Raw genomic sequence first — 21,567 nt, forward strand, 5'->3', positions numbered from 1 at the left:
CCCCCCCCTGTGGCCTGCTTCTCACTCCAGGCGACATGGTGCAGTATATGACAAACTCGTACCTCCCCTCGACGCCGCACAAGGTCGGGCTCAACACGGCGGAGCGGTACGCCTTTGCCTACTTCCAGGAGCCCAGCTTCCAGGCCGTGTGTAAGCCGCTGCCGGGCCACGAGGCCGGCCAGGAGCCGCGCGACGGCATCCACTACGGCACGCACTTCACAAACATGTTCCTGCGCAACTACCCGGACCGCATCACTACCCAGCGCCTGCTGGCCGAGGGCCGCCAGCGCAAGCTCTCCGAGCCCGCCCTAAGGACCATGCCGGCGCCTACGGGAATTCCGTGAAGTTTTGTAGCCCCAGCCGCAGTATCACGAGGGGCCCGATGATGTATGATATAGTAGTGTTAAACCTAACGGGACCACCCCGTGGGTCGACAAGTGGCGCGCTGTCCATTTTCCCTTTTCCCTCCGTCGATCGGACTCCGTCCGGCTTTGGCCTACCACGCCAAGAAGATCGTGGAGGGACTCGGAGGATTTCAGGCATCGGCCTTGGTGCGCTTGTACCGGGCCACTGTGAGGCAGCACCAGCAATACCTTATGGACGGCACCTCGGACGACGTACGGTCCGCCTGGTTTAAGCCGTTCCAGCCAAAAATGGAAAACGGCATTAAGTAAGTATCCGACAACAAGCGCTCCATGTTCATTTAAACTGTGGCCTCGTAAGCGTAACGTTGGCGTGCTGGGAATGCGGCCTTAGGTTCTTCCCTAAGTGTCCCGACGCGTACCGTAACAATAAGTAATAAAAGGTAACCCCTATCACAAATTTATACGAATAAGCTAAATAATAAAGGTAAAGCCTTAACCGTACTTACGTGTAAATAAGTTAAATAGTAAAAAGTAAGTTAAACCTTAATTTTAGAAACTAAACTTCCGTATAACGCTGTACACATGTGTTAAACCCAACGGGATTACCCCGTAAGTTAAGAAAGCTATATACCGCTGCCATCCCTTGCTAAGACAAACTAGGTTTAACTTAAGGCTTACCCCGCCCCGGAAGGATGGATTAAGGCTTAAGTAAAAAGCTTACTACGCTTTTATTAAGAACCGAGTGCAATAAAAATGCGCTACGCACTAAGCTTTGTATATATATACATATCCCGCTATAAAACCTAAATCCGAAAAAGGCTGGAATGCGGTTTTGAAATATTTAATTTAAGTATTTAAAGGCTGGGTATTAGCCGGATTTTAACCGTATTTAAAGCGCATTTTAAATGTATTTAAAATGTAAGCCGGACTGCGCTTAAACAAGTTACGTTTTGTATAATAATATAAAACCAAACGCCCAAAGCTAGGATTATTATATTATAAATTTTTCTACATAACGCTGGTTTTTCTTTTTTCATAAAAAACGTATTAATATATACATATTTTACTTACCATTTTGTTACGGGGTTAAGCCGAAAGCTGTACAAAGTAATTACGATAAAGCAGAAAGTTTAATTGGGTTTAAAATCCTATATTACTACAAGGTAAAAACGACAACTTTAACTTGGGGAGGAAATTGCTTAAATTGCTTCCCACAAGCTGGCTTTAACCCATGGCCTCTCTGGCCCTTGTTACGTGACGGGCCCTTGTGGCTTGAGGCCCATGTTACGTAACAGCCCTTGTGGCCTGAGGCTCATGGGTCCCTGCGGGGAAGCTCGTGCCTGTGGCTCGAGCATCCCTTGTGGCGCTGTGGCGGTGATTTAACCGTTTCCTTGCTAGATCCCTTTACATAAAACCGTAAGCACTTAACATAATAAGGGTTTAAATATTTATCATTTATTTAAATTGTACGAACTATACCAATTTATGCATATTAGTATTAGTTTAGTATACTAGTACTAGTACTAAACTATACTAATACTAAGATACTAATTGCCAACTCTGCCGCCGAGTACGCGAAGCGTGTTTTTGGAGGCGAATATGTGGAGTCGAGACAAGCACCCCAGAGAAGCCCAAGTTTCGGGACAAGACACAAAAAAACAAAAAAAGGGCAGCTCGCCACAGCGCGCGACGCGAGAAAAACGTGTCGTATCAGAGCAGGAATGCTCCCTTCCCGCCATGGGCGTGACCTGCAATCGTCACCCACGCCTTGGCGACCAACAAACACGAAAAGTGATGGACAAATGAGCCAGCCACCCCGCGGCGTGCGTCCCCGCGCCAAGCTGTGCTGTCAGCCCAAAGGATTCGGGTGGTGCCAGGGTTGATTGATCTGATTGATGGCTGGGCGACACAAAACAACTCCCCCTCCCCTCTCACCGCTATAAGAGGCTGGGGGAGACATGCGCGCACTTTCCGGACGGTTGTTCAAGTGCCCATTCCGAAAACCACCCGTCTTCATCTCACTTCCCGCGGTCGAAAAAGAGGCAGAAAATGAAGACCTTTGTCCAGATCCTGGGCGCTGTGCTTGCCTGGTGAGTGGAAGTCCGCTTCAAAGCACCCCTCTCTAGGTGACTATCAACGTGAGGGGTATACCGTGCAGCTAACCCCAGTCCGCCCCTTCCCCGCAAACAGCGCCAGCACGGCCGCCACCCAGAGCGGCGGCGCTTCCACCATCCTCACAACCGCAACGATGCCGCAGCTCACGACGGCGACGGTGCCGTCGGCGAGCGGGCTGCCGTCGCCGCCCCAGCAGACGGGCTGCCCGACGGTGACGTCGACGCGGGAGTTTTGCTCGACCTGCACCGTCCCGGCCTGCATCCAGCTGGCCACGCTGACGCGGTTCTGCTCCTGCCCGGGCCCGGTGCCGACTGTGGTATGTGACCCCCCCTGCCCCTGCCCCCTCATGTCGTGGTCCAAGTCTAGACGAAAGACGAGAAAGCAGACGCTGAAATGAACAAACCACCCCCTTAGTACCTCGACTTCCCCTGCGCTAGCAGCTGCTCTGGCCTGTGGTGCACCACCTCGTACGGCGTCATCCATCCGTCGTGCCCGAGCACGAGCGGCGGCGGCGGCGGCGGCGGCTCCACCGTCAGCACGACCGCCACCTCCCCCGGCGGCAGCGGCTCCATCACCACCAGCTTCCCCGGCCCGTCCCTCAGCTTCCCGCCCAACAGGACGTCGTCGACCACCACCACGCGTCCGGACCTGGATCCCACGAGCCCGACCCTGAGGGTCCCGCCAATAAACGCCGCCGGGCGGCCTCGGCCCTTTAGGTTCTGGTTGTAGGGTGGCGCGTGTTGCGGGATGGATGACTTGGCAAGGATGCGATTGGGTACCTAGTTGGGTTTGCGGCGTTTTTGGCTTTGGAAAAGGGGCTGGGTTGGGGGTACTTCAAAAAGTCACGAAGTAGCATCTTCACTGATGATAACTGACCCGACGAGAGCTTATCCTCCTTCATTCCTTGGCTGCCAAGATGAAACCGCTGCATGGATGGGGTTGTTGTTGGTGGATGCAATACCGACAAGGCGCATATCCCCTAGCTGATCTCTTGGGGATAATACGTTGACAACAGTGTTGCCCTGACTTTTACCTGCCTAGACACCTAAAACCCCTGATTCATACATGCACACCCGATACATCCTAACCTACACCACCCAACATCAAAAGACCAAAAACACCCAGGCAGCCGGCCCGATAATACACATACAAAACTCCAGTCCCGCGTGTTTGACAGGGCCACCCGGCCCGCGGGAGGCACTCTCTGTGACGACACAGTCGCACCTTAATCACACCATCTGTAAGCTGCCGAACTTGTCGATGTGCGGACGCTCGCCGGCGAGGCAGAGGAAGCCCGTGGTCTTCAGATTGGTTTCGCGTTCGACGCCTTCGGGCTGGTGGCGCGCCTCCATCTCCTGGCGGAAGGCCGACTTGGGCTTGCCGTCGCGGACGCGCTGCTTCTCGAACAGTAGGTAGCCGGCGTAGAAGCTCTTGCTCGTGTTGCCGTCCATGGTGCCGGTCTGGTCCATGAAGGTCTTGAGGTTCTGGGCCGAGACGTGCGTTTCGTCGGGGATCATCTTGCTCAGGGCCCGCATGAAGGCCGCCCTGGACACGCCCTCCTTGGCCAGGAGAGCGCGGAACTTCTTGCGCATCTCGGACGGGGTGTCGTAGACGGGCACGCCGCCCTCGGTGCCCTCGCCGGGGAGGGTGATATCGTCGCATGCGTCGAGGAGCTTGGTCACCTTGGCGTCCTGGCCGGCGCCCTTCTTGGCGGCCTCGGGGTTGGCGTCGCCCGACGGGGCCGCCGTCGTCTTGGGTTTCTTGGGCTTGGGCAGGGCCAGCGGCAGGCCCAGAGCCTTGCGTTGGTTGAAATAGATCTGGGCCTTCCAGTACGTGTCCGTCTCCTCGCCGGCCCAGGTGCCGGCGCGGTTCATGAAGCGGTTGTAGGCCGGGCCCGAGACACCGATGGTGCGCTGAAACTCGCCGATCTTCTGGGCGCCGCTCTCGGTCCAGGTGCGGATCGTCTTGCGCACCTGGTTGCACGTCTGGCGCGGGTACTGCGCAATGCGCGGGTCGTCGTCCTCCATCTCGTCCAGCTCGGCGGGGAACATCATGGCCTTGACGGCCTCGGGGTCCTCAGACGGCGCGTCGGTGGACTTGCGCTTCGTCCCGCGCTTCGCGGCGGCGGCGGCGGCGGCGGGGGGCGCGATGTTGAGGCTGCGCTCGCCCAGAGGAGGGGCTCCCCCCGGGAAGGGAGGTGCGCGGCATACCGGGGATGGCGGGTAGAGGGACTGGGGTGCAGGTGACCATGGCGGGTTGGGCTGCTGGTGCAGAACTGGCGTTATGGGATGGGTGCGAATTTGGATTCTTGGATTCAAGTTTTTGTTCATGACATGCCTACCTAGCTTGAGCATCGCGTTTTCGCGATGGCTGTGATCGCGTCGTCACGCCTGGGGTCGTTTCTTGTTGTAGCTTGAGGTGGGGACGTCACGGCCTGGGGGTTTGCTTCTTCAGGGGCAAAGGTTTGCTGCCAAACCTGGGGATTTGCTTCTTCAGGGGCAAGGGCGAGGCCCGTGCATCGCCTTGTGACTGGAATGTCGAGCATAATTCGGTTGGGAAAAGGTCAAGAAAATTCGAGGCGGATTGACAAGCCCAAGTTGGAAATGCAAACCTCAGTACCTGAGGACCCAATTACACGATCCTCCCGGCTTGGTATCATACATATTCCCTTCCCTGGATGGCTGAACATGCAACACTACCACACACCAACTCGATATATGCACCCCGCCAGGCCAATGCACCAGGCGCAAGGCTAAGCGAGTGCCATGCTCGTGACATGTGCAACAGGGGTGCCAGCCTATCAAGCACGTGACCCTGAGGCGCCCTTTGGATGACACGGACGCCGTCGATTGGCACAGCTGATGGGTGGGAGGATCAGGCTGGGAAATTGTATGATATCAATCATTCTCGTTTTTCGTCTGTTTGCTCCCCGGCGACCGACAACAGCTGTCACTGATTCTAGAGTCGCGCGCCCGCCTGACAGCTGCCACCCTGGTTGGTCACCCTTGGTCACCCCCAGGGTGGCTGCAGTACCCGTCACGGGGTCATCGCCGCTGTCATCCGCTGCGGATGTGGCGTCCCTCCCGCTTGGCTGCCGACATCGCCAGCCAGGACGTGTGGAAAGCGCTCAACTGCAACCCCGCACCCACTTCGGAGACAGCCCCCAGTACCACCCCAAACAGGACGGCTCGCGCTTCTGGCGGCACGGCATCCTGCGCGAGCAGGCGCCCTGCCTGGTGCCGAGGACGGCGGCAGGGCGCCTTGTCGGTGAACAGGATGCGTCGGCTGTTGGAACTCGTCCAGTGGAGCCGACCCAAGCAATCTCAATACCTCTATGCCTCTTTTTTTGTCAGCGTTCCATTCGGCTGTTGTGAACCTTGCTAGTGCCGGTGCTCTGGTACCGACAGATGGACGACGAGAATCTCGAAGCAGATCGAGTCTCCCATTTTTCTTCTTTGACAGCTTCTCCATGTTGGGAAATGCCCTCCTATCCTTTGTCTAATTCCTACCCCTTGTCCTATCTCGCCTTGTTCATTGTTCACTCACCCGGATCGCCCTTCGCCTTTGTAACCCGCAAAGGGCAGCGAAACTGCGCCTCCCTCGTCACTCCCGTCATGGATATATAAAACCCGTCCATAAACGAACGTCCTTCACCAGCTTGTCAACCATCCCCAACCCGTCCAGCGATCAGCAAGCCCACTTTTTCCTCTCGGCCCGCTCTACTATCCGCCGTGCTTGTTCCATCTCAGGGAACACCCGGCTGTTCCAGCCTGATCCCGACGATAACAGGCCTGTCAGTCGACTCGGGTCGACACGAGGCCCCTGCGGCCGGCACCGTCCTGTTCACCATCGGTGGGCCCCGTGACCCGGAATCACGTCTCGGGAAAACCCCTGTACGGCAAGGATAGGGAATGGCTTCCCAGGCTGCCGGCGGCCACATGGCTGCCGACGAAGAGAATCATACCGATCGCGTCGACCGCAAGAGGGCATCCGTAGTTAGCGCTACGGCTTCCAGCAGCGCATCTCTCTCCATTGGAGCCATGGAGCCGCCCAGGGCCTTTGCCACTGGCAACGACGCGTTGCCAACAGGTGCCCGAGGCCCCGTCAGCGCTGAAGATGCTGGAGGCCCGCCGCCTCCACCCGAGGCCGGGCGCACTAAGATGCAGACCGCACTCATCGTCATGACGCTAGCCACGACCTTGTTCGTCGCCGCCCTCGACATCTCCATCGTGACCGTCTCGATTCCCGCCATCGCGCTCGAGTTCCAGTCCACCGTCGGCTTTACCTGGATCGGATCCGCCTACCTGCTGGCCAACGCTTCGACAGCCCCGGTCTGGGGCAAGATATCCGACATTTGGGGCAGGAAGCCCATTCTCCTCCTGACCGTCGTCGTCTTCTGGATTGGCTCCCTTCTTTGCGCCCTAAGCACGAGCATGAACATGTTAATTATCAGCCGCGCGGTGCAGGGCATGGGCGGAGGCGGCATCATCATCCTGGTCAACGTTTGCATCGGCGACCTCTTCAGCCCGCGCCATCGGGGAATCTACTACGGCATAATGGGAATCGTCTGGGCTGTTGCGGGAGGCGTCGGGCCCGTACTCGGCGGCTTCTTCACAGAGACCATCTCGTGGCGGTGGTGCTTCTGGATCAACCTGCCCGTGGCTGGTGTTGGCTTCATAATTCTCGCTGTCGTCCTGAAGCTCCACAACCCGCGCACCCCCATGCGCAAGGGCCTGGCGGCCGTGGACTGGCTCGGCTCGCTGGCCATCATCGGGGCCACCGTCATGGTGCTCATGGGCCTCACCCTTGGCGGCGTCTTGTTTCCATGGAGTTCCCCGACCGTCGTCTGCCTCCTGGTGTTCGGCGCTGCGCTCTTTGGCGCCTTCGTCGTGGTGGAGCGTTACTTTGCGCCCTTCCCCTTGATCCCTGCCTCCATCTTCACCAAGCGCAGTAACCAGTTTGTGCTAGGGGCCGCTTTCTTCCACGGCTTTGTGACCATTGCGGGCTTTTACTTCCTGCCTCTCTACTTCCAGGCCGTCCTGGGCGCCACCCCGCTCATGTCGGGTGTGTACATCCTGCCGTTTGGCACCGCGCTCTCGCTCATGTCGATCGGGTCCGGGTTCATCATCAAGATCCTGGGCACATATCTCGGCCCCATCGTCTTTGGATTCGCACTCATGACCATCGGCTTTGGGCTGTTCGTTGACCTGGGCGGCCCGTCCGCGTCCGGGCCCGACTGGGCCAAGCTGATCCTGTACCAGATCGTCGCCGGCATCGGCACGGGCCCCAACTTCCAGGGCCCGCTCATCGCGCTCCAGACGTTCGTGGCGCCGTCCGAGGTGGCCAGCGCGACGGCCACGTTCCACTTCGTGCGGCAGCTCAGCACCGCCATCTCGGTCGTTATCGGCGGCGTCGTGTTCCAGAACACGATGGAGGGCCAGCGCGGGCGCCTGCTCGAGGCCGTGGGGCCCGAGATCGCCTCGCTGCTCACGGGCGCCGACGCGGCCGCCAGCGTCGGCACCGTGGCCCAGATAACCGGCGAGGCGGGCCTGGTGGCGCGCGGCGCCTACTGGCTGAGCCTGCGCACAATGTTCACCATGTACGTGGCCTTTGCCGGCCTCGGGCTCGTCTGCAGCGTCTTCATCGGCTCTAAGAAACTGAGCGAGGAGCACGAGGAGCACCGCACCGGCCTCAAGTCGCTCGCCCGTGGGCGGCCGGCGACGGCTGGTGCCGAGGAGCCAAGTGCCGCCGCCGCTGTGGACAGGGCGCCCATGGAGCTGCAGAATAGGTGAGGTTTGGGAACGTGTCGCTTCAACAGCGAGGATATAGACCCACTTGGTAGCTATCAGCCACTAAGCGGGGGCCTTCGCTTTTGTCGTTACAACAGCGTAATCATGTATGAATCTCTAAATAAAGCAATCTAATGCTTAAAACTCTCCATGCGGTCCGCAAGACTCCTGTGTGTCTTGCAGATGCACGTTTCTTATTGAATAGTGATCACGCCACCCCGCAGTAAAAGGGGCAACAGTCTAGCACTTGCTCCACCCCTTGAATGGCGCCTGGCACTGAGATTTGACTTTGCGCCGTCGCCATCAAGTTTACATATATGCCACGCTAGATCCAGGCCTAGAATAACTACCTACCACCAAACCTCTACATCACGAACCATACCTCAGCTGTCATCGCAATTTTGGCGTCCTCGGCAAAGATGAATAACATGTGTCAAGACACACGACACAAACCCGGCGCACGCTAGGCTACGCCCCGACCTCGCCATGTTCGTTCGCGGCCCGCTTCAGACAGAATTTGCGGTCCGATATCCGCTAGGCATGAAGCCTCCTAGAAACCGGAGAAATGGGTCTGTTCTTTTTCCCTCGTAGACTCCGGGCTGAAGACCCCGACCCCGAAAGCCTACGTGTGGCGCGGACGGCTGTCAAGGGGCTCGTAATAAAAGCACTTGCTCCCCACTGCAAGGACCCCCCGAAGCAGCCGCGGGCCTTTGGTCTTTGCTCTTTCTTCGACTCCCGCCCAGTCACTCGCAAACCGTGCTGGCGTTCACGGCGGCCCTCCTGCAGGGCGCAGCAGCGTCCCGTCTCGACGCCGGCGAGCACAGCCGCGGGCCAAGAGGACCACCGACGGCTGGTACGAGCTCGATCTGGAGTGATGGGTAATGAGAGTCGATCACATCACAGCAGAGGGGGCCAGGGCGGATACGAAGCGCAACATGTTATGATGGCTGGCGTAGATTCATAGAGAGGGAGGGAGGGAGAGAGAGGAAGGGAATAAGAGGAAGGGAATAAGAGGAAGGGAGAGAGAGCAAGCATCTAACAGACGACCCCCGCTCACGCTCGAGTCCTCCCCTTTGCCCGCCCCAGCCCATTGACCGAAAGAAGACAAAAAAGAAAGTGTTGGGTCAGCTATATACATGGGTATCCGATAGGTGAGGTAGGCCTGTCACGTGGCCCAGGCCTGTGTATAGGGGCCGGCCTCTGGCCGGCCCTTGGCAGACCGATCTCTTTTCTTCCCATGCAAAAGGGACACGATTCACCCCGCCAAAAGTCGGATTTGCATCACCCTAGAGGTGAGCCCCTTTAGGACCGTAAGGTGATAGGCGTCCTACCAACAAAAAGAAAAATACACAAAAGACACAAACACACCCCGTCCCCATCCCGAGGTGCCCCCCTCACGAGCCGTCCACAAGCGGGCTCGGCCCCTGCGGCGTGCCGAGCCTGTCCTCGAACCACAGCCGCAGCCGCTCGACGCGCGCCCGATCCGCCATCCAGGGCGCGAAGGCGGCCGGGTCCGTGCTCGGGACGCCGCCGGCCGCCACGTCATGCCCGACGCCGAACGTGGTTCCGGGCGGCGGGGTCACGTCCCCGCGCACGCTCCAGCCCCCCCTCCCCTGCCAGGCCGTGGACAGCAAGAAGGCGTGCAGCAGCCTGGCGGCCTCGGGGTGCGGGGCGGCGCGCGGGATGGCGGCCGTCTGCGGCCAGCTGACGAAGCGGGTGCGGCGCGGCACGGCGGCGGCCAACCCGCGCGGCGGCGGGTAGGCGGTGCCGCTCGTGAAGGTGGCGGCGAGGCGCGTGTCGTTGCGCGAGATGAGGGCGAGCGGCGTGTGCGTGCCGCGCACCCAGCGCGGGTTCTGGGCCAGGAGGGCGTCGAGCCATGGCGTGCCTTTTTGTTGTATTCTAGGTGGGGGGGATCTAGTTAGCTCTGAAACGTCGGCAAACTCTTGCTTCTTGCGTTCTTCCGATAAATGAGGCACTAACATGAGGTCAAAGGCCCACAGCACCGCGTCGTCGTCGTGGGGCATGGTCAGCACGATCTTGTCCTTGAGCTCCGGGCGGAGGAAGTCATCAAACTCGGACAGGGCCGTGCCGGCCGGGAGCTTGTCGGTGCTCCAGACGAGGGGCCACGAGAAGACGGCGACGCCGTAGTGCGTCGCCGACGCTTGGTCCCTAAATGCTGGACTGATCTGGTCCCAGCCGAGAGGTCTGTAGTCCAGCAAGGCCCTCTGCTGCGCCCACCGGGGGTAGTCGTGGACGGTCTGGAGGATGATGCTGTCCACCGTGACGGCCCCAGCGTCGCCCTTGGCGGCCCTGGCTAGCTGGTCATCGAACCGGCCGTCGAGATATCTGTGTGGATACTCACGTCTCAGCGGTGTGCTGCCACGACGGCCCAGAAGGCCGTGTTGGCGTGCAGTGACCAGGAACGGGAGGGGATGTGGACAAACTTGGAGAGGTCGACGGTCAAGTTTACCGTTACCCCCGGGAACCGCGCTTCGAACGCGGCCTTGAGATTGTCGCGCTGGTAGACTTCATCTCCGCCGTGCCAAAGCGTCACGGTGCCTCCCTCATCCAGGGCGGCTCGGTATATCTCGTCAATGCTCCGCGTCTCTCTCAATGGAGGGTCGTCGAATGCGAGGACGGAGACGAAGCCGACTAGCAAAAAACAGAAGAGATGCATCTCGAGTCTTGGGGGTTCTAGATATGAGTACCGTGCATTTACAAGGCCAAACATAAATGATAGCCAAGAACGAGAAATCATTGATGTCCAAGGTCCTGACATGCTCGCTGATATGGTAAATCATCGAAGCGCCACTATGGTCCAGGACGTCATGTACACGATCACCGCATCATCAACGATTTCATCACGAGGGGCAATTTTTACAATGTCGGGCCGAGAGAGTACCTGCTTTTACATTATTCAGTAAACAAAGAATTTTTAATCCGAATTAAATGGTAACCAAAAAAAGTAAGCAAGGTACTAACAACAATCGTGGCTGTTGCTACTTGCTATGCACCTCACTCACTCACCACCTATATATATAACTAAACCCGAACTAGGAAGGGGTATAAAAAGCATCAAAAAGTCGGGCCCAACCGGGATTCGAACCCGGGGCCTCGTCCAGATGTGTTCTAGAAGCTAGAACGAGTTGTAACTAACCCGAAGGACGAATCATACCACTAGACCATTGGGCCGATTGCTGCTTGTTGCAGGTGGGTGGCGGGTGGAGGCTTATATCGGCTATGTGTCATCGCGGGGCAGAATGTGGATCATCGGTGCTGAGCTTCGCTAACCCAGCAATCATCCCTTCGTCTATTTTTTCTAAATTCTCCTTCAATTCGTCTGTATGCTTCCCACACCCTCCTTTGATATTCGTACAAGGGTAATACAAGCACCGTCGCGACAAAAACGTCGACTCTTAGCTACCTAGGAATCAACCAATCGCCTTCTCCCTCGGGCCCGTCACCTGCTTGAACGTGTCCAGCGACATGGCCAGCGAGTGGCGCCCGGCCGTCATGCTCCGCAGCTTGGAGTCGTAGTCCAGCATCTCCTTGAACGGCACGATGGCCTTCATCTCCAGCATGCGCACCAGCCCCTTCTTCTGGTCCCGCAGCGACTGCACGCTCTCGTACGGGTCCCGCGGCACGTAGACGCTGTCGAGCGGGATCCTTTCGCCGCCCTCGGTCGCGTCGGCGACGGCCGCCGTGGCCGCCCCCACCTCGGCGCTCCGGTCCATGACCTCGAGCACGGTGCCGCCGCGGGCGCCCGAGATGTCGTGCTGGATGGCGTCGGCCGCGCCCTCGGGGCAGGCGATGTCGACCCTCATGACGGGCTCGAGGATGCCGACGAGCGACCTGGCGTGCGCGTCCTTGAGGCACGCCTTGACGGCGTTGTAGGCGGCCTTGACGTTGTGGGAGCTCGGCGTGCCGGCGCCGAAGAAGTCGGTCGCCGGATCGTAGGCGACGCTGGCCACGCAGCCGTGTACCGGCCGCCGCAGCCTGGGCCCCGTGCGGAGGGCCGCCGCCGCGCCGCTCAGGAGCTCGTGTCGCGTCCTTTCGGGGTCGAAGCCCTCGGGCCACCCGGAGCCGTCGGGGTTTTCCGCAAAGATGATGCGGACCGCATTGTCCTCGTCGATGGGCGCCGCGTAGCTTCCCTCCTCTCCGTCCTCGGACTTTGGCTTAAGAGTAACCGTGCAGGCCGCCTTGCCGCTCTTGCTATTCACGACGCCATCAAAGAGATGGCGCTGGGGCCCTGTAGACCGCAAGATACACTCCTTGTACTCGACCTCGATGCCAAAGATGTTGGCCTCCAGACCGTATACGGTCTTGAGTCGGTCCAGGGAGACCTCGATATGGAGACGGCCCATGCCTGACAAGATGAAGACCTCCTCCTTATCGTTGTAGCTATACCGAAGGCTAGGATCCTCACGAGACAGCCTCTCCAGTGCACTCTCCACGCCTTTGATTCCTGACCTGGACTGAGGAGCCATGGTGATGAAGGCCACGGGATGCGGGATCTCCGCCGGCCGGACCTGGAGTCTGCTCAGCGGGCTCTCCGTCCACTTGTGGCCGACGTTGGTCGCGAGTATCAGGGTATCGCCGGTTTTGGCATCCTTGAGACCCTTGAGCGCACCGATCTGGGCTGTCGACAAGTGCGGGATCTGGTGGGTTTTGTTGGCCGAGATCTGCACCATGCTCATAGCGTGCTCCGCAGCGCCTCTTGTTGCGTTCCACACCTCGCCGGTCGCTGGCAGCTTGCCGTGGTACACCCTAACGAAGGACAGCATGCTCTTTGTTGCGTCGTGCTTGCTGAAGTCGTTGGCGACCTTGAACACGGAGGCAAGGGCAGATATGCCCACCGGACGCTTGTTTTTGCCCGAGCTTTGGTTTTTGATAGCTTGCTCTAGCGTTGACTTTACTCCGTCGATGGAGACTTCAAGTGGCGGCCGTTCGTTGGCACTTGGTAGATAGTCGACCACGGCGTCAAGGAGAGGGTCCACACCAATGTTTCTCAAACTTGAGCCCGCAAACACGGGAACCATCTTGCCGTCGCCGGTACTGATCAGTTTTCTGATGGTTGTTCTTATGATCTCGGGTGTCATGTTGTCCAAATCTCGATCAAGGAACTCTTCGTCTAGTTCGCAGAGGGTGTTGATGAGAGCTTCATATGCCTCGTCCATCTGAGCTAGGAGAGTTGGGTTGGTTTCACCCAAGACGGCCTTGAGCTTCTCCTGGCTGTAGGTCGTCTTGACACCCAAAGACTTCCAGCGGTACCCGATGCTGTTGACAACGTCTATGACACCAACAAAGTTGTCCTTATCCCACCAGGGAATCTGGAGAACCAGGGGCCATGAATTGAGACGACTGGCGATCTCGGAGACGGAGCGTTGGAAGGAAGCGCCGTCGCGATCCAGTTTGTTGACGTAGAGGATGCGGGGGATCGAAAACTGCTGTGCCGAGGCCCAGACGCGCTCCGTGTGAGCCTCGACGCCCTTGACAGAGTCGATGATACAGACGGCGCCGTCCAGCACGGGCATGCAGCGGTCGACCTCGAAGCGGAAGTCCTGATGGCCGGGCGTGTCGATCAGGTTGACTGTCTTGGGCGAGACGCCTGGGGCACACTCCGCCGGCCGTGGCCACTGAAAGGTGATGGCGGCTGACTGGATGGTGATGCCTCTATCCCTCTCCATGGGAAGGAAGTCAGTGACAGTATCGCCGCTGTCAACATCTGTATGCTTGTGCGTTTAGCCTATATACGCTACGTGTGCCACATGTGAGGCCTACTCCTGGTAGCCTTGGGTAGATAGTTGTGGATAGCTACGAGCGGAGTTCTACTCACTGCCCAAGTGCTTTGTCAGGCCACTATGGAAAAGCATCCGTTCTGTGGTTGTTGTTTTACCCTATGGCACAGGATGTCAGGCCGGCATTCTTCCAAGTTCTTCGGTCTGAATCGAGAATACAGCCGGCTGTGAACCAGTAATTAGACATACCGCATCAACGTGAGCTATAATCCCAATATTTCTTATATCTCCCACTTTGGCATCGTAATAGGTGGACCCATCACCAGTGTAGCATCGCAGGCTCCAACGGCTCCCCAAGGAAGACGGCGAGACTGAAACCCCGAGCCGAGAACTGCGCTGAAACAGCACAGGAGCAGACCGGAGCCTGCGGATCCCTGAATCCCAGCTACGGCATGCTGAGAAACAGCGTCTGGAGGACAGCATACTGGCCACTGGCTGTATCCTGTCAAGGAGGGGAGAAGGTGTGCATTTTTGGCCCCTCTGGCTCCTATTATTGACCTGCTTTACCCGCCACGTAGTTTGGAGTCTGCCTTGAAGGTGGTGGTAACGAAGACTTTTACGGTGACATATGCAAGTGATTGGGGCAGGTCGGCGGCGTGGCGTGGCTCTCGATAGCCTCTCCTGGTTGGAGTTTTCAGGCGCAAAAAGGCAAGGTGCTGGTCTGATTTGACCCTGTGCAGGTCCGTGCCCAGCACCGTGCAGCGGAGCCTGTGCTCCGTGCGCGCCAAGCTAGAAGCCAATCGAGACGGGTTGAAGTCCATGATTGATTGATCTTGGGCCGCGTCGATTTCAAGCTACGACTAGTCCCCGCCACCGCATGTGGCTTTTCAAGGTCCAGCCCATTCGCTTGCTTGTTGTCTGAACCGTTTGCACGAGACAGTTGGTCGTGATTAAGACTAACAGCAGGGCACTGAGCGAGTTTGGCGTTCTTGGGGTCGCTCCTGCTCCGTGTCAGCGCCCCGCTCTTGGTTGCGACCGCCAGGGCAGCTCCTCAGGCCCAGCCTCCACACAACAGCTCTAGTCGCCGTTCGCACGAGAAGCCAACGTCATCCGCCTCGGACCAAAACACCACCACCTGACACCCGCGCCCACACGCCCAGCAATCATGGACTACAGCCAGCCCTTCCACGACGACAACCCCAGTGGCACCTCGCCATGGGGCTCGCCAGGCACCTCGCCCCAACCCAATCGCACCACCTTTAATTCCGCCGGTGGCGCCCTCGCCCCGCCCGCCTTTCAGGGATTTACGCCAAACCCCGCCGGCAACGGCCTCGGTGCCGCTGAGGACGATGCCGGTTTCGGGGACAGCGACACCGGCTTCACAAGGCCCACCACCGCCAACAGTGCCGCACCCGCCCCCGAGGGTCAGGCGGACAACTCGGGGACAGACGCGCCCGAGGGCGGCGAGTCTCAGTCGCAGGCAGCCGCGGGCCAGGCTCCGACAGCAGCGCAGCAGGATGCTAAAGCCCAGGGAGGACAGCAGCAACAGAACCAGGATAGTCAGCAACCAGACTCACAACCGAGGCGGCCTCCGCAGCCGCTCTTCAAGCTCCAGGCCAAGATAACGGGGCTCGAGCGGACTGGTCGGAAGGACCCAATCCTAAGATTCGACGTCCATGTACGAAACCCAACACACCCTTTCCATTCTATGTCCCCCTCCCTTGATGCATGCGACGCCCGCACCACGTTATAGGCCTGGTGGTGTGGTGTGTAGCGAGTTGCTGGTGGATGTGCCATTGCGACGAGTAGGAGGCTCACATCAAAGGATCACAGACAAACATCCCCAAGTTCCGAACGACACAATACCGAGATATCCGCCGACTGCACTCCGAGTTCGTCAAACTTGCCGAGCACCTCATATCGTCCAACCCCGAAGCCATAGTACCTGCTGTGCCCCCTCCGTTGACGTCTGCGGGCGCCGGCACCGACGAGGATGAGGTCCGAGTCAAGGGCCTGATGCAACGGTGGCTCAACTACGTCTGCAGCAACGATGTGCTGCTCAGGGATGACGAGATGGTGCGCTTTGTCGAGAGTGACTTTGGCTACAGCCCCACGATCAAGAAGAAGCAGCCGGCTACGGGCGTCCGCCGCAAGATCCTCAAGCAGTTCGCCCCACCACCTGACGACACGCCAGAGTTGCAGGACTCGCGTCCGATTGTCAAGTTATTCTACCTGGGCGCGATGGATGGTGGCCACAAGGTTGATAAGCTTGTGAAAGCCCGAAGAGGTGAGCAGATCGTCCCCCGCTACGACGCCGTCCCCTCTCACCTCCTTCCTCCCAATATTCTGTTATCTCCTTGCGGGGAAGGGCGCAGTTTGTAGGCGACACTGCATGCGATGGCTACACCGATCATTAACAAGCTGCAGGATTGGGTCTCGCCGAGTCGGATTTCGGCGTCAAGTTGGGGGCAATGCACGTGCAGGAGTTGCACCAGGGGCTCGCTAACGCCTATCGCAAGCTGGGCAAGGTCATCCAGACGGTTGGCGACTGCCATGCTGCCCAAGCCACTGCCGAGGCTACCACGATTGGCGACCCGCTACAGCACCACTCCTCGGATGCCTTTATCGTCAAGGAGACGCTCACGAACCGGCAGATATTGATTCGCGAGTTTCTTCAGGCGCAGGAGACGACGCGGAGCAAGCTTAACGCGGCAGACCGGTTGCGGGGAAGCTCCAACGTGCGGAGGGAGAAGGTGGACGAGGCGATCGCATCACTAGATGAGGCGCGGCGCAACGAGACGTATCTTGAGCAGAAGACGCAGCGCGTGACGCAGAACCTGGTGCAGGAGCGACGGCGCTGGTTCGCGCGCACGGCGGCGGACCTTCGACTGAGCATCCGAGAGTACGTGTTGCGCGAGATCGAGGCGGAGAGGCGGACGCTGGCGCTGCTCGAGACAGTTCGACCCGATATCCGCGGTATCGACGGCTCGGGCGGTCTTAGCCGGTTGGGTCGCGAGGCGCACCCGCCGCAGAGGCGTGTTAGCATGGCGGCCAGCCAGGGGCCCAAGGGCGACGCCTGGAGCGGCGTACCTCGCCGTTCCGACGCGGCGGCCGCCTCAGTTACAGCCAGCATGATTGGGACTCTACCCGAGGACGGCGAGGGAGATGACGCGACAGAAACTTCGCGGCCCAAGGGCATGTCAAGCACAGCAGACGAGGACGACGGGGACCGGCTAGATGCGAGGAACGCTGCTAGCCGCCTAGCGACGAGCACGTTTTGAGGACGTTTGCGCTTCGGTGTACTCGGTTTACCGCTGAGCCATGTTTTCTGGGCATCTTTTCTGCTTCTTTCACCTCTCCTTTTTACGTCTTCTCTAGCCCCGTTTACGCTGGCCACTGTTTGCTCTAAGAATATGATATTGGGCGGCAAAAGACATGAACATTTTTGCCCGCGTGACCGCGACCTTTGCTTCAACCCTTCCGCCCGTCTGCCCGTCCTGGTGCGATTAAACAGGCTGCATAGAGCAGAGTAAAGTCCGCATTGCGTGAACGAATACACAGCTTCAAGACCTCTTATTCAGCTCAGGTACACAAACAGGTCTCTCAGCGGCCGCTCCCTCGGGAGTGCCGGCGTCTACAACTTGAGGCCGTCGACCAGCAGCCCCAAAACGCAACGATGCACCAGCCTCGCCCTACTTTCGACCGCCTCCATATCCTCCGTGGGCATGTGGTTCAACTTGGCCGCGTAAACGCGCTGGCTCGACAGGTTCAGCGTCAGGGCCAGCCCGGGGAGCGCCGCTCCGTGGCGCGCCACGAGCAGCTCAACGCCGCGCGCCCACCCCCGGACGACCGATGCCACGGCGCCGTCGCGCGCGAACACGACCTCGAGCGAGCGCAGGTGGCGGACGCAGCGGGCGGGAACGGCGCCGCCGAGGAAGGCGTGCATGGACGGGGGCGCGTCGTGGCACCCCGCCATTGCCCGCGGCGGCGGCGGGGTGGGTCGCCCGGCCGGAGCCCCTGGGAGGGTTTTGGCGGTGAGCTGGCGGACGGTCGTCTCGGCCAGACGTCGCAGCCGGTCGTCGGGTATGTGACCCAGACGGATGGCGCATGCACGGAGGACCGGGAACGCGGAAAGGGGCGCGACGAACAGGCGGAGCTGCAAGGGCCGGATGCCGGCGGCGAGCCTTGCGCAGGCCTTCCTCCAGTCCGACAGGGCGTTCTTGCCGTTGCGCGATATCCCGGCGAGAGGCTTGTCCCCGCCCCGCGAGCTGCCGCCCTTGCAGTCCAGGTGGTGGTCTTGAGGGCCACGGCGCCGCTCCGCCTGCCTGGCGAGGGTGGCACGGACGAGCCCGGCCAGCACGTAGATGCGATGGCGCAGCGTGAACCGCAATCCGCCAACTAGAAGATTACTTCCTTCCTGCGATTTCACACCATGCTTTGACCTACCATGCCAGCCAACTGGGACTGGCACCGCAACACGTTCAACGTCATGATCCTGCCACCAGCGAGATTCCGACCAAGCCCAGGTTTGCAATATACTCCTTTCCAACTCCGTTCTGCCCGCACCACCCTCAGCTAATGCCCGTCCTAGCTCTACCGTTGCCTCGCTACCATCATTTGCCCATCCCTTCCTAACGTGTCCGCTTCCATGCATATGGGACACCCACCCATATGCATACCGCCCACCTTTCAAGACAGAGTGCCCATCCACGCCCGTGCAGACGCTGCCCGTGTCGGTCGCCCACCTGCGCGAGGTCGACGTCCTAAGCGTATTCCGCTACGCAAACGCCTGCCCGACCGGCATCCGGCTGCTGCGCACCGCCGCGACGGAGTTGGAGGCCCGGGGCGGGGAGGAGGTGGACGGGGAGGGGACGGGCCGCCGCCGCGGCGTCGCGCCCGGTCAGGCCTTTAGGCTCCCCTGCCTCGGCGACATGGTCACACACCGGTTCTGCGGCCTGGGAAAGGCAAAGGACGCGTTTAAGCTCGCGGGCCAGACTGCGGATGGCCAGGGCAGGCTGGTCGTCAAAGTCATCATCGACACTTAGTTTCGCCACATGTCGCCCTTTCCTTTATCGGTCCGCACCTTTATTCCCGCGCTGTCTTCTAGTCGTCTTCCCCAAAACGGCTCTCTTCATGTAATATAAAGAACCGGGCGGATAAACCCAACTAGGTTCCTAGTGGTTTCGCTCAGAGGGGCTTCACTCGGGGCCCAGCACCCACATTTGACACCGCGAAGCTGTGATTCTTACTTGAATAAACGGCAATATACACCGTTTTCTCGCCAAGCAACGATTCTGAGACGAAGCGGGCCAATTTCCTTTCCTCTGAACACTGTACGCAAGTGTCTGTTATTCATCATGTCACCCCGTCCTTCTTCTGTTGGTAGATATGAAGGGTAGGCCGACCGCTCGTTAGTCGTCATCATTCGTCTGCGACACCCTCAGAACCGATATTACTCGAGCACGCGATTTCTACAAAATGGTAGGCATCTATGCGTGTGCTTGTGAGTGTCTTCGGCGACGGCCCCTCACATGAGAAGGTCGCCCACGCTGAAGTTGAGTCTCTGCTGGTCCGCCACCCCCATCATTCCACCCAGCATTCCACTCAGCGCGCCCTGATGATCGTTCAGCTGCCTCCGATTCTTGGACTGCTCAACAACGTGGAACTTCTTGCCGAGATCACGCAGATCATTGACGCTCTGCATAACGTCGTTAAGTAGGGAAACAATGTGCACATCATTGGCCTCGCTCAGCATCTCACGCTCGAATGCCTCCGTCGTCGAGGGAATCAGCAGCGGGATGCGATTGACGAGTGCCTGGATCGACCGCAGTAGCGTGGGCGACGGCGGCGGCGCAGGTGAGGCAGAGCTTACCGGTAGCCCTTCAGCAGTTGCCCCGGCCGCGCCCTCGGTCGAGGCTGTCGATGTTGGTATAGCCTCGGCTTCTGTGGCAGCTCCAGAGTCTGATGGAGCTTGATCACTGGTAGTGAGATAAGAGGGGGGAAGGCCCTCCAGATACTTGATGATGAGCTGGATGCGTGCGTGAAGCATCCTAATAGCGTTCGCCTTGGTGGCAAGCGTCGCCACCAATTCTTCCTCGTCTCGCGAGAGAACAGCAGGCTCAATTGCGCCAGCGGCTGTCGACGCCTCGTCGTCGTCTTCTTCATCCTTGGCTACGGCACGGCGCTTGCCCTTGACGTCGACCTTGACTTGTGACGGCACCTGCTTTTTCTTCTGTTCGTCCCCAGGTCCTTGCTGCTGCGGGTCGGTGGTAGTCGATGTGGTAGCGTTGGCGCCGCCGCGCGCCACAAAGTCCATACTAATCATCTCCGCCTCTCCCGTCTCGACCGAGTACGGGAGCTCGCGGAAACGGATGTTGGTATACGAGGCAGCCAGCGCGACCGGGTCAGGGGTCGCGCTATCGTCGTCGGCATCGTCGCCGTCTTTCATCACTTTATCCTCGCCGCCGTCTCTTCTCTGCTCCTCCGATTCGTAAACGGTCTCGTAGAGAGAGATGGGCAGCCTGCCGCCGGTGGCTCCGCCCGCGACAATCTCATCCGGGTGGACGGCCAGGATTGCCGCAGACTCATTGTTCGCCAGTATCTGGTTATGTAACAGGAGAACTTCCGAGTTGGGCCCAGAGCGTGGGAGGAGTGTGTACCAGCCAACAAGATCGAGTCCGCGGTCTTTGTGAACGAGTCTCACTTCGGGCACAGAAAGTCAGCAAGCAAATCAGACGCATACCCCTCGGCGGCGGAAACACCCAAGACGGAAAGGGTCATACTTTGATCTAGGCGCTCGGTGAACCATGGCTCCACCAGTCTGCCGCCTCCTGTGATGTTGGGCTCGGCGGCGCACTCGAAAGCGTGCTCCATAGTTATAGCGCGCCCATCTTGGCGACCGATTATGGCACCTACTATGGGCTGGGTCTGTCCTCTCAGTGTGTGGCGGGTGATATAGTCGGAGATTGTGAGGAGGACGAGGGGGTGGAGGATGATGTGGAGGTCCGAGTCGGACTTGTGTGTCGACATGAACGGGTTGCGCTGGTTCGAGGAAGCCATGATGGGCGGCGTTGGGTCGAATCGGCCGGCCGGTGATGGTAGTGGTGGCGGTTGTGGTGAGGGTGGCCAGGCTGCCACGGTGCTTGCTCCCCAGGCAGAAGAGCAAGGCCGCGTTTGGTGCCTCCCCGCCTTGCTGATGTCGTCGATGCCAGGCGCCGGTTGACCGCCCGCCGCGGACCAAGACGAGCGGGCTATCGGTCGTCAATTTCGAGCACTGGTATTGTGCGCGGCACTGTCGTCAAAATCGGATTGTGGCAGCAGGCGGTGCGTTTGGAGCTGCGCAGTGGAAGCTCAAAGATATGAGATCAGAAGTCAAGGTGGGCTTGCTGGGTAGTGGTTGCTCCGTTTAACACAGTGTGCTCCCGTTGGGCAAATACGGGAAGCACCCCGCCAAAAAGTGGGCGAGCTCCTCCACCCCTCCAATTGGACCCCACATTCTCCAAACGCACATGCACTCTACGCCAACAGCCAGAGCGGTTGGTTGAGAAAACACGGACTCTC

At 59.2% G+C, this 21,567-nt stretch overlaps 10 protein-coding genes and 1 non-coding gene across 11 annotated transcripts in view; 6 read left to right on the forward strand and 5 right to left on the reverse strand.

The window, feature by feature from the left end:
- Window positions 1–344, forward strand: part of GGTG_03117 (hypothetical protein) — a gene marked incomplete at both ends in the record, with an annotated part of 2,322 nt that extends 1,978 nt beyond the window's left edge. The window contains one exon of the mRNA XM_009220895.1: window positions 137–344. Within this exon, the coding sequence (XP_009219159.1) occupies window positions 137–344 (208 nt within the window). The remainder of the gene's footprint in view (window positions 1–136) is intronic.
- Window positions 345–1,918: 1,574 nt separating this feature from the next.
- GGTG_03118 (hypothetical protein) lies at window positions 1,919–3,745 on the forward strand. Its single transcript, XM_009220896.1, has 3 exons — window positions 1,919–2,455; window positions 2,556–2,796; window positions 2,895–3,745. Exons 1-3 carry the CDS (start codon window positions 2,415–2,417, stop codon window positions 3,207–3,209), a joined length of 597 nt encoding a protein of 198 aa, XP_009219160.1. The 5' UTR covers window positions 1,919–2,414; the 3' UTR covers window positions 3,210–3,745.
- On the reverse strand, window positions 3,381–5,138 carry GGTG_03119 (hypothetical protein). The gene has a single exon (XM_009220897.1). The coding sequence runs from the start codon at window positions 4,832–4,834 to the stop codon at window positions 3,710–3,712; it is 1,125 nt and encodes a 374-aa protein (XP_009219161.1). The 5' UTR covers window positions 4,835–5,138; the 3' UTR covers window positions 3,381–3,709.
- A 221-nt stretch (window positions 5,139–5,359) lies between these two features.
- Window positions 5,360–8,425, forward strand: GGTG_03120 (hypothetical protein). The gene has a single exon (XM_009220898.1). The coding sequence runs from the start codon at window positions 6,392–6,394 to the stop codon at window positions 8,270–8,272; it is 1,881 nt and encodes a 626-aa protein (XP_009219162.1). The 5' UTR covers window positions 5,360–6,391; the 3' UTR covers window positions 8,273–8,425.
- A 409-nt stretch (window positions 8,426–8,834) lies between these two features.
- Window positions 8,835–9,233, forward strand: GGTG_03121 (hypothetical protein; the record flags this gene model as incomplete). Its single annotated transcript, XM_009220899.1, has 1 exon — window positions 8,835–9,233. One exon carries the CDS (start codon window positions 8,835–8,837, stop codon window positions 9,231–9,233), a length of 399 nt encoding a protein of 132 aa, XP_009219163.1.
- Window positions 9,234–9,663: 430 nt separating this feature from the next.
- Window positions 9,664–11,046, reverse strand: GGTG_03122 (hypothetical protein; the record flags this gene model as incomplete). The annotated part of the gene is made up of 3 exons (XM_009220900.1): window positions 10,714–11,046; window positions 10,250–10,615; window positions 9,664–10,168 (listed from the first exon to the last, which is right to left on the reverse strand). Exons 1-3 carry the CDS (start codon window positions 11,025–11,027, stop codon window positions 9,664–9,666), a joined length of 1,185 nt encoding a protein of 394 aa, XP_009219164.1. The 5' UTR covers window positions 11,028–11,046.
- A 308-nt stretch (window positions 11,047–11,354) lies between these two features.
- Window positions 11,355–11,461, reverse strand: GGTG_20050. The gene has a single exon. It is a non-coding gene; the product is annotated as a tRNA-Pro (tRNA).
- A 92-nt stretch (window positions 11,462–11,553) lies between these two features.
- GGTG_03123 (elongation factor G) lies at window positions 11,554–14,681 on the reverse strand. The gene is made up of 3 exons (XM_009220901.1): window positions 14,257–14,681; window positions 14,106–14,166; window positions 11,554–13,994 (listed from the first exon to the last, which is right to left on the reverse strand). The coding sequence occupies exons 1-3, from the start codon at window positions 14,488–14,490 to the stop codon at window positions 11,701–11,703; spliced, it is 2,589 nt and encodes an 862-aa protein (XP_009219165.1). The 5' UTR covers window positions 14,491–14,681; the 3' UTR covers window positions 11,554–11,700.
- A 171-nt stretch (window positions 14,682–14,852) lies between these two features.
- GGTG_03124 (vacuolar protein sorting-associated protein 17) lies at window positions 14,853–17,535 on the forward strand. Its single transcript, XM_009220902.1, has 3 exons — window positions 14,853–15,685; window positions 15,841–16,294; window positions 16,435–17,535. Exons 1-3 carry the CDS (start codon window positions 15,173–15,175, stop codon window positions 17,286–17,288), a joined length of 1,821 nt encoding a protein of 606 aa, XP_009219166.1. The 5' UTR covers window positions 14,853–15,172; the 3' UTR covers window positions 17,289–17,535.
- A 148-nt stretch (window positions 17,536–17,683) lies between these two features.
- Window positions 17,684–19,322, forward strand: GGTG_03125 (hypothetical protein; the record flags this gene model as incomplete). Its single annotated transcript, XM_009220903.1, has 3 exons — window positions 17,684–18,386; window positions 18,462–18,533; window positions 18,599–19,322. 3 exons carry the CDS (start codon window positions 17,684–17,686, stop codon window positions 18,640–18,642), a joined length of 819 nt encoding a protein of 272 aa, XP_009219167.1. The 3' UTR covers window positions 18,643–19,322.
- GGTG_03126 (hypothetical protein) lies at window positions 18,230–21,389 on the reverse strand. The gene is made up of 2 exons (XM_009220904.1): window positions 20,790–21,389; window positions 18,230–20,709 (listed from the first exon to the last, which is right to left on the reverse strand). Exons 1-2 carry the CDS (start codon window positions 21,064–21,066, stop codon window positions 19,535–19,537), a joined length of 1,452 nt encoding a protein of 483 aa, XP_009219168.1. The 5' UTR covers window positions 21,067–21,389; the 3' UTR covers window positions 18,230–19,534.
- Window positions 21,390–21,567: the final 178 nt, after the last annotated feature.

This window comes from Gaeumannomyces tritici (assembly GCF_000145635.1).
Source record: "Gaeumannomyces tritici R3-111a-1 unplaced genomic scaffold supercont2.2, whole genome shotgun sequence".
Classification (NCBI taxonomy): domain Eukaryota; kingdom Fungi; phylum Ascomycota; class Sordariomycetes; order Magnaporthales; family Magnaporthaceae; genus Gaeumannomyces; species Gaeumannomyces tritici.

Excerpts from the sequence above, each read along its gene's own strand:
- GGTG_03119 (XM_009220897.1), bottom strand. The coding sequence starts at position 4,834 with ATGCTCAAGCTAGGTAGGCATGTCATGAACAAAAACTTGAATCCAAGA.
- GGTG_03123 (XM_009220901.1), bottom strand. The coding sequence starts at position 14,490 with ATGCTGTCCTCCAGACGCTGTTTCTCAGCATGCCGTAGCTGGGATTCA. Across the intron at positions 14,167-14,256 it reads TTATAGCTCACGTTGATGCG|GGTAAAACAACAACCACAGA; the intron begins GTATGTCTAATT and ends CCTGTGCCATAG. Across the intron at positions 13,995-14,105 it reads CCTGACAAAGCACTTGGGCA|ATGTTGACAGCGGCGATACT; the intron begins GTGAGTAGAACT and ends ACAAGCATACAG.
- GGTG_03124 (XM_009220902.1), top strand. The coding sequence starts at position 15,173 with ATGGACTACAGCCAGCCCTTCCACGACGACAACCCCAGTGGCACCTCG. Across the intron at positions 15,686-15,840 it reads TCCTAAGATTCGACGTCCAT|ACAAACATCCCCAAGTTCCG; the intron begins GTACGAAACCCA and ends AAAGGATCACAG. Across the intron at positions 16,295-16,434 it reads GCTTGTGAAAGCCCGAAGAG|GATTGGGTCTCGCCGAGTCG; the intron begins GTGAGCAGATCG and ends AACAAGCTGCAG.
- GGTG_03120 (XM_009220898.1), top strand. The coding sequence starts at position 6,392 with ATGGCTTCCCAGGCTGCCGGCGGCCACATGGCTGCCGACGAAGAGAAT.
- GGTG_03126 (XM_009220904.1), bottom strand. The coding sequence starts at position 21,066 with ATGGCTTCCTCGAACCAGCGCAACCCGTTCATGTCGACACACAAGTCC. Across the intron at positions 20,710-20,789 it reads CACCGAGCGCCTAGATCAAA|TGAGACTCGTTCACAAAGAC; the intron begins GTATGACCCTTT and ends CTGTGCCCGAAG.
- GGTG_03118 (XM_009220896.1), top strand. The coding sequence starts at position 2,415 with ATGAAGACCTTTGTCCAGATCCTGGGCGCTGTGCTTGCCTG. Across the intron at positions 2,456-2,555 it reads CTGGGCGCTGTGCTTGCCTG|CGCCAGCACGGCCGCCACCC; the intron begins GTGAGTGGAAGT and ends CCCCGCAAACAG. Across the intron at positions 2,797-2,894 it reads CGGGCCCGGTGCCGACTGTG|TACCTCGACTTCCCCTGCGC; the intron begins GTATGTGACCCC and ends CCACCCCCTTAG.